Consider the following 17,652-nt stretch of genomic DNA (forward strand, 5'->3'; position numbering starts at 1 on the left):
ATTCTCCAGCTTAAGCAGTCCCTCTCTCAGTCAGTCCTTTCATCATCCTCTTGGCCATTTGCTGGACTCACTCCAGGATGTCCATGTCTTTCTTTTAGTGAGGAATCCAGCACTGGACACAGCAGTCTAGATGTGTCTCACTAGTGCTGAGTAGTCAAGGGAGGATCACCTCTTCCTAGTGCATCCCCATAGCAAAATGGAAAAGGGTAAGTGTAAATAGGGAACATAGGGAGGAGTCAGGAATACACATCTGGCTCTCAGAAAGGAGAGAGAAATTATTGCAAAAGCAAACAGTTCAGCATTTTGTCCATTTGTTCCTCAATAAGATCTATAGCAGAGAAAGAGTCTGATGATGAAAGAATTAATAATGCTAAAGAAGAATCCATGGATTACAGGAATCTGATCCAATTCAGCTGGTGAAGTCGAGGGATTTAACAAATAAGGAGCATGACTGATGGGAAAGGAGGAGGAATGCTTAACAGAGGGTGCAAAAGAGATTTATGCCAGTAAATCCATACTCCAGGAGCAGGGCTACAGAAAATAAACATCTGGAAGTATAAAGAAGTGATTGTGCTATGAGAGGGAGCCCTTAAGGAAGACTATGATGGAGAGCAGAGTCATGACACGGACCACAGAAGGAACATCCAGCTCTTGGGCTAGATAAAACACAAGCCCTATGAAGAGAGGCTGATGGAGCTGGGGTTGTTTAGTCTGGAGAAGAGAAGGCTCAGGGGAGACCTTATTGCTCTCTACAGCTACCTGAAGGGAGGTTGTAGCCAGGTGGGGGTTGGTCTCTTCTCCCAGGCAACCAGCACCAGAACAAGAGGACACAGTCTCAAGCTGCACCAGGGGAAGTTTAGGCTTAGGTGAGGAGAAAGTTCTTCACAGAGAGAGTGATTTGCCATTGGAATGTGCTGTCCAGGGAGCTGGTGGAGTCACCACCCCTGGAAGTGTTCAAGAGCGGATTGGACAAGGCACTTGAAGCCATGGTTTAGTTAGTCATAAATTGTTGGGTGATAGGTTGGACTTGATGATCTCTGAGTTCTTTTCCAACCTTATTGATTCCATGATTCTATGAATAACAGAGAACTAAAACTTGCCAAATCTGAACCAGGAGTCAGGTAGATATTTTTAAAAGCAGGGATAGTTAAACCATTGGAAAAACTTTCAGGTACCTAATGGAGAACCAATCTTGTAAGTCTTTAAATGAACATTACATTTCTTCACAGGAAGTTAGTGTCTGATTTAGGCAGACTGTAAAACCTAAACATAGGAATCTTGCTGTCAGGTTCCATTGGAATTCAGAATAGCTCATCGTAAAGGTTCAGTCAGTTTGTTAACATGAATTTGCCTCAGCAATGAAAAATTGAGAGGGTTTCCTCTTGTAATTTCTAGCTCCATAGCACTCCCTGTTGGAAGGTTTGCTTCTGAAATAGCAAGGAGACCTCCACAGAATCATAGAATGGCAGGGATTGGAAGGGACCTCTGGAGATCACCTAATCCAACCCCCCTGCTAACACAGTGCACATTATATCATAGAATCATAGAATCAATAAGGTTGGAAAAGACCTCAAAGATCATGGATGAACATGAGCCTGCAGTGTGCCCAGGTGGCCAGGAGGGCCAATGGCATCCTGGCCTGCGTCAAGAACTGTGTGGCCAGCAGGAGCAGGGAGGTCATTCTGCCCCTGTACACTGCACTGGTTAGGCCACACCTCGAGTACTGTGTCCAGTTGTGGGCCCCTCAGTTTAGGAAGGATGTTGACTTGCTGGAACGAGTCCAGAGAAGGGCAACGAAGTTAGTGAGGGGTTTGGAGCACAAGTTCTATGAGGAGAGGCTGAGGGAGCTGGAGTTGTTTAGCTTGGAGAAGAGGAGGTTCAGGGGAGAGCTTCCTGCTCTCTACAACTACCTGAAGGGGGGTTGTAAACAGGCAGAGGTTGGTCTCTTCTCCCAGGCAGCCAGCACCAGAACAAGAGGACACAGTCTCAGGCTGCGCCAGGGGAAATTCAGGTTGGAGGTCAGGAGGAAGTTTTACACAGAGAGAGTGATTGCCCATTGGAATGGGCTGCCCGGGGAGGTGGTGGAGTCGCCGTCACTGGAGGTGTTCAGGAGGAGACTTGACAGGGTGCTTGGTGCCATGGGTTAGTTGATTAGGTGGTGTTGGGTGCTAGGTTGGACGTGATGATCTTGAAGGTCTCTTCCAACCTGGTTTATTCTATTCTATTCTATTCTATTCTATTCTATTCTATTCTATTCTATTCTATTCTATTCTATTCTATTCTATTCTATTCTATTCTATCAAGTCCAACCTGTCACCCAACACCTCATGGCTACTAAACCATGGCACCAAGTGCCATGTCCATTCTCCTCTTGAACACCTCCAGGGATGGTGACTCCACCACCTCCCTGGGCAGCACATTCCAATGGCTAACAACTCTCTCTGTGAAGAACTTTCTCCTCACCTCGAGCCTAAACCTCCCCTGGTGCAACTTGAGACTGTGTCCTCTTGTTACTTTCAAAGCAAAAAACTGAACTTCCATTTACTGTTACACAGTAATTAAAAACTGGCTTTATGCTAGTGGATAGTGGATAGTTAATTCAGTTGGTGTAAGCTAAACGTAGAGAAACCTATCTGTATTTGTAAAACATTTATTAAAGGTTGCTTGCAACAGGTAGATAGCAAACACACCCATCTATCAGCTCCTAACTCCTGGCAGATATTAAGCCATTTTCCCACTCTATCACAGGTTCATTTCATTATAACCCCTTCAAAAAGATGTTAGAACACCCTGCTGCACTCAAGCTGAAAGTTTTGGTGGGATGTGTGTGTGTGGAGGTGGTAATTCTGAGATACTGGAAGCTTTTCACCAGGATAAGAACACTGTTTTCCAGCCATCCTGCCAACATCAATTTGTGGATGCATGTTAACTTCTTATCATCTCCATTGCAGACCATGGTTCTCAAAGATACTTCTTGGGCCACTGTTCATATGGGTCTGTTTGTTCTGTTCAGAAAGATAGGAGAGGAAAGAATTCAGATACTTCACCATTAAAGGGGGCTGGAATACTTAATGTCTGAAAGAGTTTGTAGAGAGCATTTCATATAAGAGATTGAAATGCTGGATAAAGGGAAGCACTTTGAAGATTGTGATCAAGTTTCATCTTTGAAGAAAGTAGACAAGCTTAATGGAAGAGGTTATTCAAGGTGACTTGCCATCACTGTTCCTGAATGTGAAAGTAGTATGTGAATAAAAGTTCTTCTTTTTCTTTGGATAAAGAAACACAGCAGCAGGATCACAGTGAATTTTAACCTGTCAGTGACCATAGTGACTTGTCCCCCCACTCAGTCGTTGTCAGCAGGGTCTAGGGGTATTGTACACCAAGTGCAGGCAGGCTGCAGGATTACTATGTCAAAAAGGCCACCTACAAGTCTTAGTTTGATTAGACCATTGTACAGGAGTCTCATTAAAGTAAGAACATTGTCTTTAATATAGAGGTACGTATATTCCACTCTACAGACATTTAGCCTCAGCCTTGTTATCTATCAAAGAAGGCTGAGTGAAGGAGTTCTTGAAGGGGGGGTGTGAAGTTAATTTCCAAAGCAGCAGTCCAGTAGCAAAATCAAGTACCACTTGCAATGCAGTGCCATTGTGCAGGTATGCAAAAGACTTCCCAAGGAATTTTCCCAGTGTCAGATACTTAAAGAAAAGGCTAAACCACAGAGCATTACTAAGATCTCCCACATTTCCTATTAACATCTGCTAGTTAGTAGTATGAGAGCTTTAAGTAGTTCTTTGAGGCAAAGACAGCCAAAGGTAACTGCAGAGAGTCCCAGAGAGGAAAATTAACACAGCAAAGTGAAAAAGATGTTGACATGGAAAGATGTTGAGTTGCTGGAATGTGTCCAGAGATGGGCAACAAAGCTGGGGAGGGGTTTGGAGCACAGCCCTGTGAGGAGAGGCTGAAAGGGCTATCTGAAGGGAGGTTGCAGCCAGATGGGGGTTGGTCTCTTCTCCCAAGCAACCACCAACACAACAAGAGGACACAGTCTCAAGCTTGCAGGGGAGGTTTAGGCTGGATGTTAGGAAGAATTCTTCACACAGAGAGTGATTTGCCATTGGAAGACACTGGATGGGGCATTTAGTGCATAGTTTAATTGATTAGATGGCATTGGGTGATAGGTTGGACTGAGGGGTTTGGAGCACAAGCACGGTAAGGAGAGGCTGAGGGAGCTGGGGTTGTTTAGCCTGGAGAAGAGGAGGCTCACAGGAGACCTTCATGCTCTCCACAACTAACTGAAGGGAGGTTGTAGCCAGGTGGGGGCTGGCCTCTTTTCCCAGGCAACCAGCAGCAGAACAAGAGGACACAGTCTCAAGCTATGTCAGGGGATGCTTAGGCTGGATGTTAGGAAGAAGTTCTTCCCAGAAAGAGAGATTGGCCATTGGAATGTGCTGCCCAGGGAGGTGGCAGAGTCGCCATCTCTGGAGGTGTTTAAAAAGAGACTGGATGGGATGCTTGGTGCCATGGTTCAGTTGATTAGATGGTGTTGGGTGATAGGTTGGACTTGGTGATCTCAAAGGTCTTTTCCAACCTGGTTAATTCTATTCTATTCTATTCTATTCTATTCTATTCTATTCTATTCTATTCTATTCTATTCTATTCTATTCTATTCTATTCTATTCTATTCTATTCTATTCCATTCCATTCCATTCCATTCCATTCCATTCCATTCCATTCCATTCCATTCCATTCCATTCCACCATAGCCGCTCCTTTTCCTTCAGAAATTTCGTAGTCATCTCTGACTTCTGGAAAGCCTTTCAATGTTGTTGTCTGCAAAAACAGGGGGACATAGATTAAATTCCATTAGACTAGAGGGGCAAAGAAAAGCAAGGCAATAAAGCTATTCTTGTGGTAGTTTTCCCCCACTCATGTAACACAAGTTTCTGAGGTAAAACAGGCAAAGTGAAAAACGGGCCTTTCATACCAGGAAAGAGGTGGGTGAGATAGAATAAATTTCAGTCTTATTTCAAGTTTTATTTCTTTTAAGTGTCGGGTTGGTTTTTTTTTTTTTTCCTAAGGATGTATTTTTAAAGGCTCTGTCTACAATACACACATTTCTTCCTGAGTGTTTGCTGTCGAATACGACAGTAAAACAGTTCCACAACATCTGCACAAAAGCAAAGCAGCAACACTCCTCCTACCCATCACAAAACAAATCCCTCTTCCTGTTTCTCCAGTTCAAGTCACTGAGGTGTTTTGGGCTGGAAACACAGCTGGAAGTAAGCACACATCATAGAATCACTAAGGTTGGAAAAGACCTCAGAGGTCACTAAGTCCAACCTGTCATCCAACACCTCATGGCTAACTAAACCTTGGCTTCAAGTGCCACATCTAATCCCTTTTTGAACACCTCCAGAGTGTCCAGTTCTGGGCCCCTCAGTTTAGGAAAGAAGTTTAGTTGCTGGATCGTGTCCAGAGAAGGGCGACCAAGCACTGCGTGGGGTTATTGTGGCCAATGTGTAGAAGCCGGCACTTAGATGTGTTCAATCTCATGCCCTTGGACTCTGCCCATCTGTCCAGCCTGTTAAGGTCCCTGAGCATGTAGAAGGTGGTTCCAAGTGAAGGAGGATGACTTTGTTAGCCATCTTCTTCCTACAATTTCCCATGAGCACAAAGGGAGACTCTTGGTATCAATGGATGCTCTCAGTTAAACACTTCTCTTTAACCAGAGAAACCAAGCCCTCTGTCTTCAAATGAATTTTTCATAAGGCTCACTGCACCTGTGTTCTTTGCTGAAAGGGATTCCCTACCCTAATTCCCAGTTTCAATATAAAGATTTGTACAGGCCCTTTTCTTCTAGGCTTGGAGACTTTTGAAGCGAGTTCAAGTACTGACTCACATTATTCTTGCCTTAGGAGATGGCTTTGACATAACTCCTTTATTTTTTTTCTCTTTTCTATTTTCTTTTATTTTTTTTTGAGAGCTGGGATTTTATAAAGAGAAATCTTTAAAAGACTTTTAGAGTTTAAAAAGCCCCTTTCTTTCAACCCTTCTTCCACAAATGCTGAGATTCTTCTGCAACGTTCTTCATCTTTATTGATGATCTGGGTGAGGGCATTGAGTCCATCATCAGTAAATTTACACATGGCACCAAGCAGGGTGCAGGAGTTCATCTGCTGGAGGAAAGAGAGGCTCTGCAGAGGGACCTCGACAGGCTGGACAGATGGGCAGAGTCCAAGGGCATGAGATTGAACACATCTAAGTGCCGGGTTCTGCATATTGGCCACAGCAGCCCCATGCAGAGCTACAGGCTGGGGTCAGAGTGGCTGGAGAATGGCCAGGGAGAGAGGGATCTGGGGGTACTGGTCAATGGTAGGCTGAACATGAGCCAGCAGTGTGTGCAGGTGACCAAGAGGGCCAATGACATCCTGGCCTGGATCAGGAACAGTATGACCAGCAGTAGCAGGGAGGTCATTCTGCCCCTGTACGCTGCACTGGTTAGGCCACACCTTGAGTCCTGTGTCCAGTTCTGGACTCCTCAGTTTAGGAAAGTTGTTGAGTTGCTGGAAGGTGTCCAGAGAAGGGCAACAAAGCTGGGGAGGGGTTTGGAACACAAGCCCTGTGAGGAGAGGCTGAGGGAGCTGGGGTTGCTTAGCGTGGAGAAGAGGAGGCTCAGGGGAGACCTTATTGCTCTCTACAACTACCTTAAGGGACGTTGTAGCCAGGTGGGGGTTAGTTGCTTCTCCCAGCCAAACACCAACAGAACAAGAGGACACAATCTCAAGGTGTGCCAGGGGAGGTTTAGGCTGGATGTCAGGAAGAAGTTCTTCTCAGAAAGAGAGATTGGCCATTGGAATGTGCTGCCCAGGGAAGTGGTGGAGTCACCATCACTGGAGGTGTTTAGGAAGAGACTGGATGGGGCACTTGGTGCCATAGTTTAGTTGATTAGATGGTGTTGGATGATAGGTTGGACTTAATGTTCTCAAAAGTCTTTTCCAACCTGCTTAATTCAATCTATTCTATTCTATTCTATTCTATTCTATTCTATTCTATTCTATTCTATTCTATTCTATTCTATTCCATTCTACTCTATTCCATTCTACTCTATTCCATTCCATTCCATTCCATTCCATTCCATTCCATTCCATTCCATTCCATTCCATTCCATTCCATTCCATTCCATTCCGTTCCATTCCGTTCCATTCTGTTCCATTCCATTCCATTCCATTCCATTCCATTCCATTCCATTCCATTCAATTCCATTCTACTTTTTCAAGCCTTGTTTTCCTATTGTTTCAAAACCACATTTCAGCTTGTTACATTAATATATTGTTCAAAGAGTTATTAATATGTCTGTAGATAATTAGCACATGTTGTGAATTGAATTTACAAAAAGATAGAAATCCCTTCATGGAAGCTTTGCGTAATTAAAAGCTAAAACCTGTTGGAATTAAAGGGAGACATGATTTTCCAGTGGACTTAATCCTAGAAAAGTTGCCTTTGATTTTTGGTTTTGCTGCAAACTGTAATTTTTAATTCTGTTTTCTCCCTCTTGTCAAAGGATATTGGAGAAATGCTCATTTTATCTGGCCTAGGCCATATGACCCTGAAAAAGCTTCAAGAAAGCACTGTCTTATCATTGTGATTTTTCTTCATGCCCTGCCTTCAGCCTCACACCCTCTTCTTGGGCAATCTGCAGAGACTAGTTTCTAGTTGTCATTATTCATGCAGATTTGAAGCAGCTGCTTATGAAAGTCTTATTTAATTTTTAATAAGGGAACATGACACTTTTTCTTTTCCATAAATTGTAATGCCTCTTGCAGGATGTAATTATCCCAGGCTTTGAGGTCTTAGAAAAGGAAGGTATTAGTGGCTGCAGAAGTTATAATAATATCTACAGGCTGGGGACAGAGTGGTTGGAGAGCAGCCAGGCAGAAAGGAACCTGGGGGTACTGCTTGACAGTATGCTGAACATAAGCCAGCAGCGTGCCCAGGGGGCCAAGAAGGCCAAGGGACTCCTGGTCTGCATAAGGAACAGTGTGGCCAGCAGGAGCAGGGAAGTTATTCTGCCCCTGGACTCAGCACTGCTTAGGCCACACCTTGAGTCCTGTGTTCAGTTCTGGACCCCTCAGTTTAGGAAAGATATTGAGTTGCTGGAATGTGTCCAGAGAAGGGCAACAAAGCTGGGGAGGGGTTTGGAGCACAGCCCTACGAGGAGAGGCTGAGGGAGCTGGGATTGCTTAGCCTGGAGAAGAGGAGGCTCAGAGGAGACCTTTTTGCTGTCTACAACTCCCTGAAGGGAGGCTGTAGCCAGGTGGGGGTTGGTCTCTTCTCCCAGGCAACCACCCACAGAACAAGAGGATACAGTCTCAAGCTGTTGCAGGGAGGTTTAGGCTGGATGTTAGGAAGAAGTTCCTCATAGAAAGAGTGATTGGCCATTGGAATGTGTGGCCCAGGGAGGTGGTGGAGTCATCATCATTGGAGGTGTTCAAGAAGAGGCTGGATGGGTCACTTGGTGCCAAGGTTGGGTGGTAGGTTGAGCTCAATGATCTCAAAGGTCTTTTCCAACCTGGTTCGGTTCGGTTCTGTTCTATTCTATTCTATTCTATTCTATTCTATTCTATTCCATTCCATTCCATTCCATTCCAATCCACTCCACTCCGTTCCACTCTATTCCATTCCATTCCACTCCATTCCATTCCATTCCATTCCCGAACATGTTTTATGCCATCAGCGCTTCCTCTGACTTGAAATACACATTCTGCAGCTCTTTACAAAGACCATGTTTCAAAATAGGTATTTGCCATTGCATGACTCCAGACACAGGGCTGGAAAGCATTTATATTAAGATCTCCTTCAACCATATAATCTGCCCCACTGAAATGTCAAATACAAAGCCATAGTACCAACTGGCATTCATACTAAAAGGAAGGAAGGAAGGAATGGATTATTCTTACCTTTGTTGTCCTTTATTCCAGGTAGTTTGACTCCTGATTAAAAGAAAATTTATATAAAAGAATGCATTAGTACAGTCCAATACACAGAACAATCACAGAATCACCAAGGCTGGAAGAGACCTCAAAGATCATGAAGTCCAGCAGAGTCATGACTAAACCATGGCACAAAGTGCCACGTCCAATCCCCTCTTGAACACCTCCAGTGATGGTGACTCCACCACCTCCCTGAGCAACACATCCCAATGGCAAACGACTCTCTCAGTGAAGAACTTTCTCCTCACCTCCAGCCTAAATTTCCCCTGGTGCAGCTTGAGACTGTGTCCTCTTGTTCTGGTGCTGGTTGCCTGGGAGAAGAGACCAACACCCACCAGCCTACAACCTACTTTCAGGGAGTTGTAGACAGCAATAAGGTCTCCCTAGAGCCTCCTCTTCTCCAGGCTAAGCAACCCCAGCTCCCTCAGCCTCTCCTCACAGGGCATATACTCAAGGAATCTCCCCAGCCTCGTTGCCCTTCTCTGGACATGTTCAAGAGTCTCAATGTCCTTCTCAAACTGAGGGACCCAGAACTGGACACAGGACTCAAGGTGTGGCCTAGTCAGTGCAGAATACAGGGATACAATGACTTCCCTGCTTCTGCTAGCCACACTATTCTTGATGCAGGCCAGGATGCCATTTCCCATCTTGGCCACCTGGGCACACTGCAGGCTCATGTTTAGGTGACTCTCAATCAGCACCCCCGGGTCCCTTTATGTTTGGCAGCTCTCCAGCCACTCTGACCCCAGCCTGTAGCTCTGCATGGGGTTGTTGAGACTAAAGTGCAGCATCCTGCACTTGGATTTGTTCAATGCCATCCTGTTGGTCTCTGCCCATCTGTCCAGCCTGTCAAGGTCCCTCTGCAGAGCCCTTCTGCCCTCTAACAAATCAACACCTGCTCCTAACTTGGTGTCATCTGCAAATTTGCTGATGACTGTCTCAATCTCCTCATCCATATCATCAACAAAGATATTAAAGAGCATGGGGCCCAGCACTGATCCCTGGGGGACGCCACTAGTGACATCACATACAAGGAATTGTAGTTATCTTTCTGTGTGGAGCTTTATTGATTACTTGGTGCTCTTTCCTGTCTTTTGAAAGTCCACTTGAAATAACAAGCAAACCCATTTGCAGAATCCCAGGTCTGGCAATAAATATTTCTTCAGTGTGAGCTGAACTCCCTATGAATAGCAGGATGTATCAGCTCAGGAGATAAACATATCTTGCTTTTGCTGGGAAAAAAAATCAATCTTGAAGTGTTCCAAATATCCTCAGATGCCTCAATCCTTTCTTGATCTCATGCAATTTGAAAGAGTGAAAAGTTTCTTCTGTTCCTCCTCTGACTCCCACTATTCTCTTTTAGGATAGGATTTTCAAAGGGAAGTGTTATAGAGCTCAAAGTCAAGCCAGGCAGAACACATCTGCATATGCTGTTTAAGTGCCTTGTCAGAGGAAAATCATTAAACTCAGCTGCAGCATGCTTGGACCTACTCATCTGAGGTTCCTCTATCAATGCCAATACTTCTGCTAAGTAGTTTATTTCTTTTCATAGAATGGTCTGGGATGGAAGGGACCTCTGAAGGCCATCTAGTCCAACCTCTCTGCAATAAACAGGAGCATCCTCAACTGGATCATGCAGCCCAGCACCCTGTCACAGAATCATAGAACCAATAAGGTTGGAAGAGACCTCAGAGATCATCGAGTCCAACCTGTCACCCAGGACTTCATGACTACTAAAGCATGGCACCAAGTGCCACATCCAGTCCCCTCTTGAACACTTCCATGGATGGTGACTCCACCACCTCCCTGGGCAGCACATTCCAATGGCTAACAACTCTCTCTGTGAAGAACTCTCTCCTCACCTCCAGCCTAAACTTCCCCTGATGCACCTTGAGAGCTCCACTGTGAATATCTCCAGGGATGGGGCCCTAACCACCACCCTGGGCAACCTGTTCCAGCATTCCACCACCTTCACAGTAAATAACCTGTGCCTAACATCCAATCTAAATCTGATCATTTCCAGTTTGAAGCCATTGCCCCTTGTCTTATCACCACAGGCCTTTGTAAACAGTCTCTCTCCATCTTTTATTTAGGCCTCCTTCAGGTAATGGAAGGCTGCCATTAGGTCTCCTTGGAGCCTCCTTTTCTCCAGGCTGAACAACCCCAGCTCCCTCAGCCTGTCCTCACAGTAGAGGTGCTCCAACCCACTGATCATTTTTGTGACCCCCCTCTGGACCTGCTCCATCAGGTCCATGTCCTTCCTATACTGAGTGCTCCAGACATGGATGCAGTACTCAACCTTCTTCCAGGAAAGACAAGTACATTGCCTGCAATTAAACCCAAACAAAACTCAAGCAACTAGCTTGGGAAAAACCATTTAGCAATCTTTCCAACTCAAACTGTACAGACACTAAACAGGTTAAATCTAAGTTAGTAAACCATATTCTTCATCAGGAGGAACATAACCATTGTGGATTGCACTCTGGAACCGTCTTAAATAAATAATCTCTTTTCAATATTCCCATGTTAAATAAAAGCTTATTCTTTGGGTATGGAAACTAGCATTTCTCAGTGCAATTTTACCAATCCAGAAGTTGATAAAAGTCTGCATTACAAACTGATTGTGTAGGGGAAAGTGTGGCACCTAGCTCCCTGGAGCTTTTGGGGCCTTTGAGCTATGGTTCTTTGCTGTGCAACAGTAAATTTCAAGACATGCTCCCTCTCAAACTGGCAGCAAATAGCATAAATTAAGTGCTGTGTGAGACTCCCACAGTGGCATTCCCGTGAACTAAACCAGGTGCTAGCCCACAAACTGTGACTGCTCAACAAAGTTTTATCCATAAATCATAGTTTCCTCAAAGCAGATTTTAACCAGCATCCATCACGTTCCCACTCTGTCTACAGGGAAGGAAGAGAATGGGGTTTTCTGTCACACTGCACCTGTGTATTCAGGGCATGGTTTCTTCCCACAACAAATATCCAGCATTATGCATCCACTGAAAGAGCAGAGTCAGCAGCTGAGGCAGCATTCCTCAGTCTTATGCGTGACAACAGCTGTAATAGAAATGGGAAGGTATATGTCACTTTGCCTTCTGGATTCTGGGTGTTTGCAGTAGCTCAGAGAGCGTCAGCAAGAAAGCCAGTATTCCATTAAGAAGAGTAGACATATAAATTTCATGTGTTCACCATATGGCCTGCTCTCATTAGTCTACCTGGACTTCAGCAAGGCCTTTGACACCATCCCCCACAGCAAACTCCTGGCCAAGCTGGCAGTTTGTGTCTTGGACAGCAGCACTCTGTGCTGGGTTAGGAACTGGCTGGAGGGCTGAGCCCAGAGAGTGGTGGTGAATGGTGTCACATCCAGCTGGCAGCCAGTCACTAGTGCTGTCCCTCAGGGATAAGTGCTGGGCCCCATCTTGTTCAATACCTTTATCAATGATCTGGATGAGGGCACTGAGTTCATGATCTGTAAATTTGCAGAAGACACCAAATTGGGAGCAGATATTGATCTGTTAGAGAATAGAAGGGCTCTGCAGAGGGACCTTGACAGGCTGGACAGATAGGCAGAGTCAAACAGGTTGGGTGCTGCACTTTGGCCACAACAACCCCATGGAGTGCTTCAAGCTGGGGTCAGAATGGTTGGAGAGCAGCCAGGCAGAAAGGGTCCTGGGGGTACTGGTTGACAGTAGGCTGAACATGAGTCAGCAGTGTGCCCAGGTGGCCAAGAAGACCAATGGCATCCTGGCCTGCATCAGGAACAGTGTGGCCAGCAGGAGCAGGGAAGTCATTGTGCCCCTGTACTCAGCACTGGTTAGGCCACACCTTGAGTCCTGTGTCCAGTTCTGGACTCTTGAACGTGTCCAGTTAAGGGCAATGAAGCTGGGGAGGGGTTTGGAGCACAAGCCCTATGAGGAGAGACTGAGGGAGGTGGGGTTGCTTAGCCTGGAGAGGAGGAGGCTCAGGGGAGACCTTCTTGCTGTCTACAACTACGTGAAGGGAGGTGGTAGGCAGGTGGGGGTTGGTGTCTTCTCCCAGGCAACCAGCAGCAGAACAAGAGGACACAATCTCAAGCTGTGCCAGGGGAGGCTTAGGCCCGAGGAGAGGAGAAAATTCTTCCCTGAAAGAGTGATTGCCCATTGGAATGTGCTGCCCAGGGAGGTGGTGGAGTCACCATCCCTGGAGGTGTTCAAGAGGGGATTGGAGGTGGCACTTGAAGCCATGGTTTAGTTAGCCATGAGGTCTTGGGTGACAGGTTGGACTTGATGATCTCTGAGGTCTTTGCCAACCTCATTGATTCTATGATTCTATGATTCTAACAGAATAGCCAAAAGGGTTCTCAACACTGCTCCATTTCCACGTTAAAAATAACCAAAGGTCTGTTACAGGCTTGCTGTGAGTTAGCACTTGGCCTCTGCACATCCCTCCGTACTTGTACAGAGGAAAATCTCATGAAGGAGTGAGTATAGCAGTGTGCAACTGTTATAAAGTCATAGTTTAGTTAAAAGGAAACAAAAAAAGTGTTTTAATATTGGAATTTAACTGATAATTTGTGCCACTACAGTGAACAGATTCTGTCACAGCCATAGGTCCCTGCTGAGTAAGGATTAAATCTCATTGACTAAACTTTGATGTTAGTCTTTTGCCCTCTAACCTAAAAGGTTTGTGCTTGTGTTAGAGGCAAGGCAGTGCAAAGGACATCAAAACATTCTTGGTAGCATACAACAAGTCTTGATGTTGTCTCATGGGTGCAGTAGCTCACAGTCAGAAGTGGAAATTCATTAATTTGTCTTCCCATTAAGAAAGGAAACCACACAATCACCCAGAGAGTGCTGTGGCATTTATAACCAAAAAGGGAGAAAAGATTACTTTCATGAATATCCTTGTTAAAATAACAGCTAATAAATATTCTTAGGCAGACACAAGATGTCTGCAGGGCAGAAGAATTAGTGAGAAATGGTTTCCTGTCAGTGAGGGGACAACTGGACAATTCAGATGCTCTCCCTTCCCCTTACTCACACAATAAAATCACCTTCTTGCCCTCCTCTCTCAGTCCTCTGTGATATCCATGTCCCCTTTTTGACTCCTTAGCCCCCAGAATCATAGAATCATAGAATCAATATGGTTGGAAAAGACCTCAAAGATCATCAACTCCAACCTGTCACCCAGTACCTCATGCCTACTAGACCATGGCACCAAGTGCCACATCCACTTCGCTCTTGAACACCTCCAGGGTTGGTGATTCCACCACCTCCCTGGGCAGCACATTCCAATGCCTAAAGACTCTCTCTGTGAATAACTTTCCCCTCATATCAAGTTTAAACTTCCCCTGGCGTGGATTGAGACTGTGTCCTCTTGTTCTGGTGCTGGTTGTCTAGGAGAGGAGACCAACCCCACCTGGCTACAGCCTCCCGGCAGGGAGTTATAGACAGCAAGAAGGTCTCCCCTGAGACTCCTCAGGTCCTTCAGCCTCTCCTCACAGGGCTGTGCTCCAAACTTCTCCCCAGCTTTGTTGCCCTTCTCTGGACACATTCCAGCAACTCAAAATCATTCCTAAACTGAGGAGCCCAGAACTGGACACAGGACTCAAGGTTTAGCCTAACCAGTGCAGTGTACAGGGGCAGAATGACCTCCCTGCTCCTGCTGGCCACACTGTTCTTAATGCAGGCCAGGATGCCATTGGCCCTCCTGGCCACCTGGGCACACTGCAGGCTCATGTTCATCTTACCATCAACCAGCACCCCCAGGTCCCTTTCAGCCTGGCTGCTCTCCAGCCACTCTGACCCCAGCCTGTAGCACTGCATGTGGTTGTTGTGGCCAATGTGCAGAACCTGGCACTTGGATGTGATCACTCTCATGCCCTTGGACTCTGCCCATCTGTCCAGCCTGTCGAGGTCCCTCTGCAGAGCTCTCCTACCCTCTAACAGATCAACGCCTGCCCCCAGCTTGGTGTTGACTGCAAACTTACTGATGATGGACTCAATCCCCTCATCCACGTCATCTATAAAGATATTAAAGAGCATGGAGCCCAAGACTGATCCCTGATCTACAACTACCTGAGGGGTGGTTGTGGCCGGGAAGGGGTTGGTCTCTTCTCCCAGGCAACCAGCACCAGAACAAGGGGACACAGTCTCAAGCTGCGCCAGGGGAGGTCTAGACTCGGGGTGAGGAGGAAGTTCTTCACCGAGCGAGTCATTCGTCATTGGAACGGGTTGAGTCATCATCCCTGGAGGCGTCCAAGAGGAGATTGGACGTGGCACTTGATGCCATGGTCTAGTCATGGGGTCTGTGTTGATAGGTTGGACTCGATAATCCTCGAGGTCCTTTCCAACCTAAGTTATACTGTGATACTGTGGGATACCACTAGTGACTGGCTGCCAACATTACCTACAACATGGTTCAATTTCTGTTAAGTGTGGATCTGTTATGACTGCAAAGAGTTCAAACAGGAAAAGAAGTGGGAAAAATAACAACTATTCTGTGTCGCTGCATAGACAGAGCAGGCTCAAAAATCACCTGCTGGTCTTAGCTTTGGGAACCCTTTACATTTCTTTTAATCTTAGTCTATAGTCTGATCTTCTCCAGTTAGCTCACTGCTAATGTAAGACACTCTGCTGCAGACCACATGACTTGCAAGCCCCAGCTGGGGCTGTTCTTTTTGCTTCAAATCCCAAGGGATAAGGGAGAAGAACCGTGGTGTAATCAAAGACACTGAGGTTGCAGCCTTCAGCCTATCTTTTGTGAGGTATTTTTCTTTCTGGTGTTTGTTAGGTATGTTTCATTCCTTTCCATGAGGACATACCCTTTCACAGCTTCTTCTTTCCCTGCTTTGTTTAGTCTTCTAATCTCACTTCATAGCATAAAGGCAAAAAATGGATAATCTAGCATTGCCTAACAGAAGGCAGGCTCCTTGGGAGCCATTGAGTAAACATCAGAGTAGGAAATGCATCCTTCCTGCTCATAGGGTTTTATTGTATTTCTGTTGAGGCATTCTTTGATTATATGTATACTTTTTAAAAGCATAGATTGGCTGCATACAAAACCATACATCACAGAGCTGCCTGTTGTTAAAACTGTCCCTGGGCTGTGTGCATTCATTTAGCAGTACCAACACCTGCCCTGTGGAAGAGGACATATGGTATCTGGCTGAAGGCAGGATTCTGCTCCTCCTGCAGACAATGGCCGTGTTTTCAGTGATGACAGCATGCACTCTGATGGAGGTGCTCAAGTTTAAATCTCAAGCTTAAATATTGGGGATCTCAGCTGTGCTACACAATTTCCTTTTATCAGGAAAAGGTTTACAAACTGGGATGGAAGGACCTAAAGTGAAATAAAAACACTGATTCCTGCACTTGCTGCCTCTGTTAACCAGACCCCATCCAGCCAACTTTTCCTATTGTCCCTTCTAGTCATCAGCCAGTTCTGTCCTAACTGAAGTCTCTAATTCTGCCATCTGCAGCCATGCCATGCCTCAGGAGATGGCTCAGGCCTGCCACACTGAGTGCTCTGTTACTCACAGTATTTTATTAGCCTGGATATCTGTACTTTGGCTTCCAAAAGCTTCTGTATTGCTTGGCATGTGATACAAGCCTAACCAGTACTGCCTCTCACAAACTGGTTCTCCAAGCAGCTGCCCACAGACCTTATACAATGTTGAGCTAGCAAGTTCTGCCTGCTTGGTCTCAGCAAGACCAAGAGAACTACTAGGCACAAAGACGACCTCAGTCCAAAGCTCCTGAGCCCTCTGTTGTGTTCCAGGGCTTGACCAAACCTTGTAGTTATTAAGACACTCTTTTCCCATGTCTGGTACATGGAAAACTCCAGAAGCAAGAATATCTGCTTCTTAATCATTCTTCAACTTTTGAGATGCTTGAACCCAAGTCATGCTGATCATGAGCCAGCAGTGTGCCCAGGGGGCCAAGAAGGCCAATGGCATCCTGGCCTGCATCAGGAATAGTGTGGCCATCAGGAAGAGGGAAGTCATTGTGCCCCTGTCCTCAGCACTGGTTAGGCCACACCTTGAGTCCTGTGTCCAGTTCTGGGCCCCTCAGTTTAGGAAAGATGTTGAGTTGCTAGAATGTGTCCAGAGAAGGGCAACAAAGCTGGGGAAGGGTTTGGAGCACAGCCCTGTGAGGAGAGGCTGAGGGAGCTGGGGTTGCTCAGCCTGGAGAAGAGGAGGCTCAGGGGAGACCTTCTTGCTCTCTACAACTCCCTGAAGGGAGGTTGTAGCCAGGTAGGGGCTGGTCTCTTCTCCCAGGCAATCAGCCCCAGAACAAGAGGACACAGTCTCAAGCTGCACCAGGGGAGGTTTAGGCTGGATGTTAGGAAAAAGTTCTTCACAGAAAGAGAGATGGCCATGGGAATGGGCTGCCCAGGGAGGTGGTGGAGTCACCATCACTGGAGGTGTTTAAGAAGAGATTGGATGAGGTTCTTGGTGCCATGGTTCAGTTGATTGGACAGTGTTGGGTGATAGGTTGGACTTGATCTCAAAGGTCTTTTCCAACCTGGTTAATGCTATTCTATTCTATTCTATTCTATTCTATTCTATTCTAGTCTAGTCTAGTCTAGTCTAGTCTATTCTATCCCATTCTATCCCATTCCATTCCATTCCATTCCATTCCATTCCATTCCATTCCATTCCATTCCATTCCATCCTATCCTAT

The 17,652-nt window shown here is 45.9% G+C and overlaps 1 protein-coding gene across 1 annotated transcript in view; it reads right to left on the minus strand.

Moving 5' to 3' along the window:
• Window positions 1-2,485: 2,485 nt before the first annotated feature.
• Window positions 2,486-17,652, minus strand: part of EPSTI1 (epithelial stromal interaction 1) — a 72,816-nt gene continuing 57,649 nt past the window's right edge. Inside the window, 2 exon segments of the mRNA XM_068166499.1 lie at window positions 2,486-4,832; window positions 8,960-8,992. Of these exon segments, the coding sequence (XP_068022600.1) occupies window positions 8,972-8,992 (21 nt within the window). The 3' untranslated portion in view covers window positions 2,486-4,832; window positions 8,960-8,971.

The sequence above is a fragment of the Melanerpes formicivorus genome, unplaced genomic scaffold (genome assembly GCF_026170545.1).
Source record: "Melanerpes formicivorus ecotype bairdi unplaced genomic scaffold, bMelFor1.0.p_v2 SCAF_101, whole genome shotgun sequence".
Taxonomy (NCBI): Eukaryota; Metazoa; Chordata; class Aves; order Piciformes; family Picidae; genus Melanerpes; species Melanerpes formicivorus.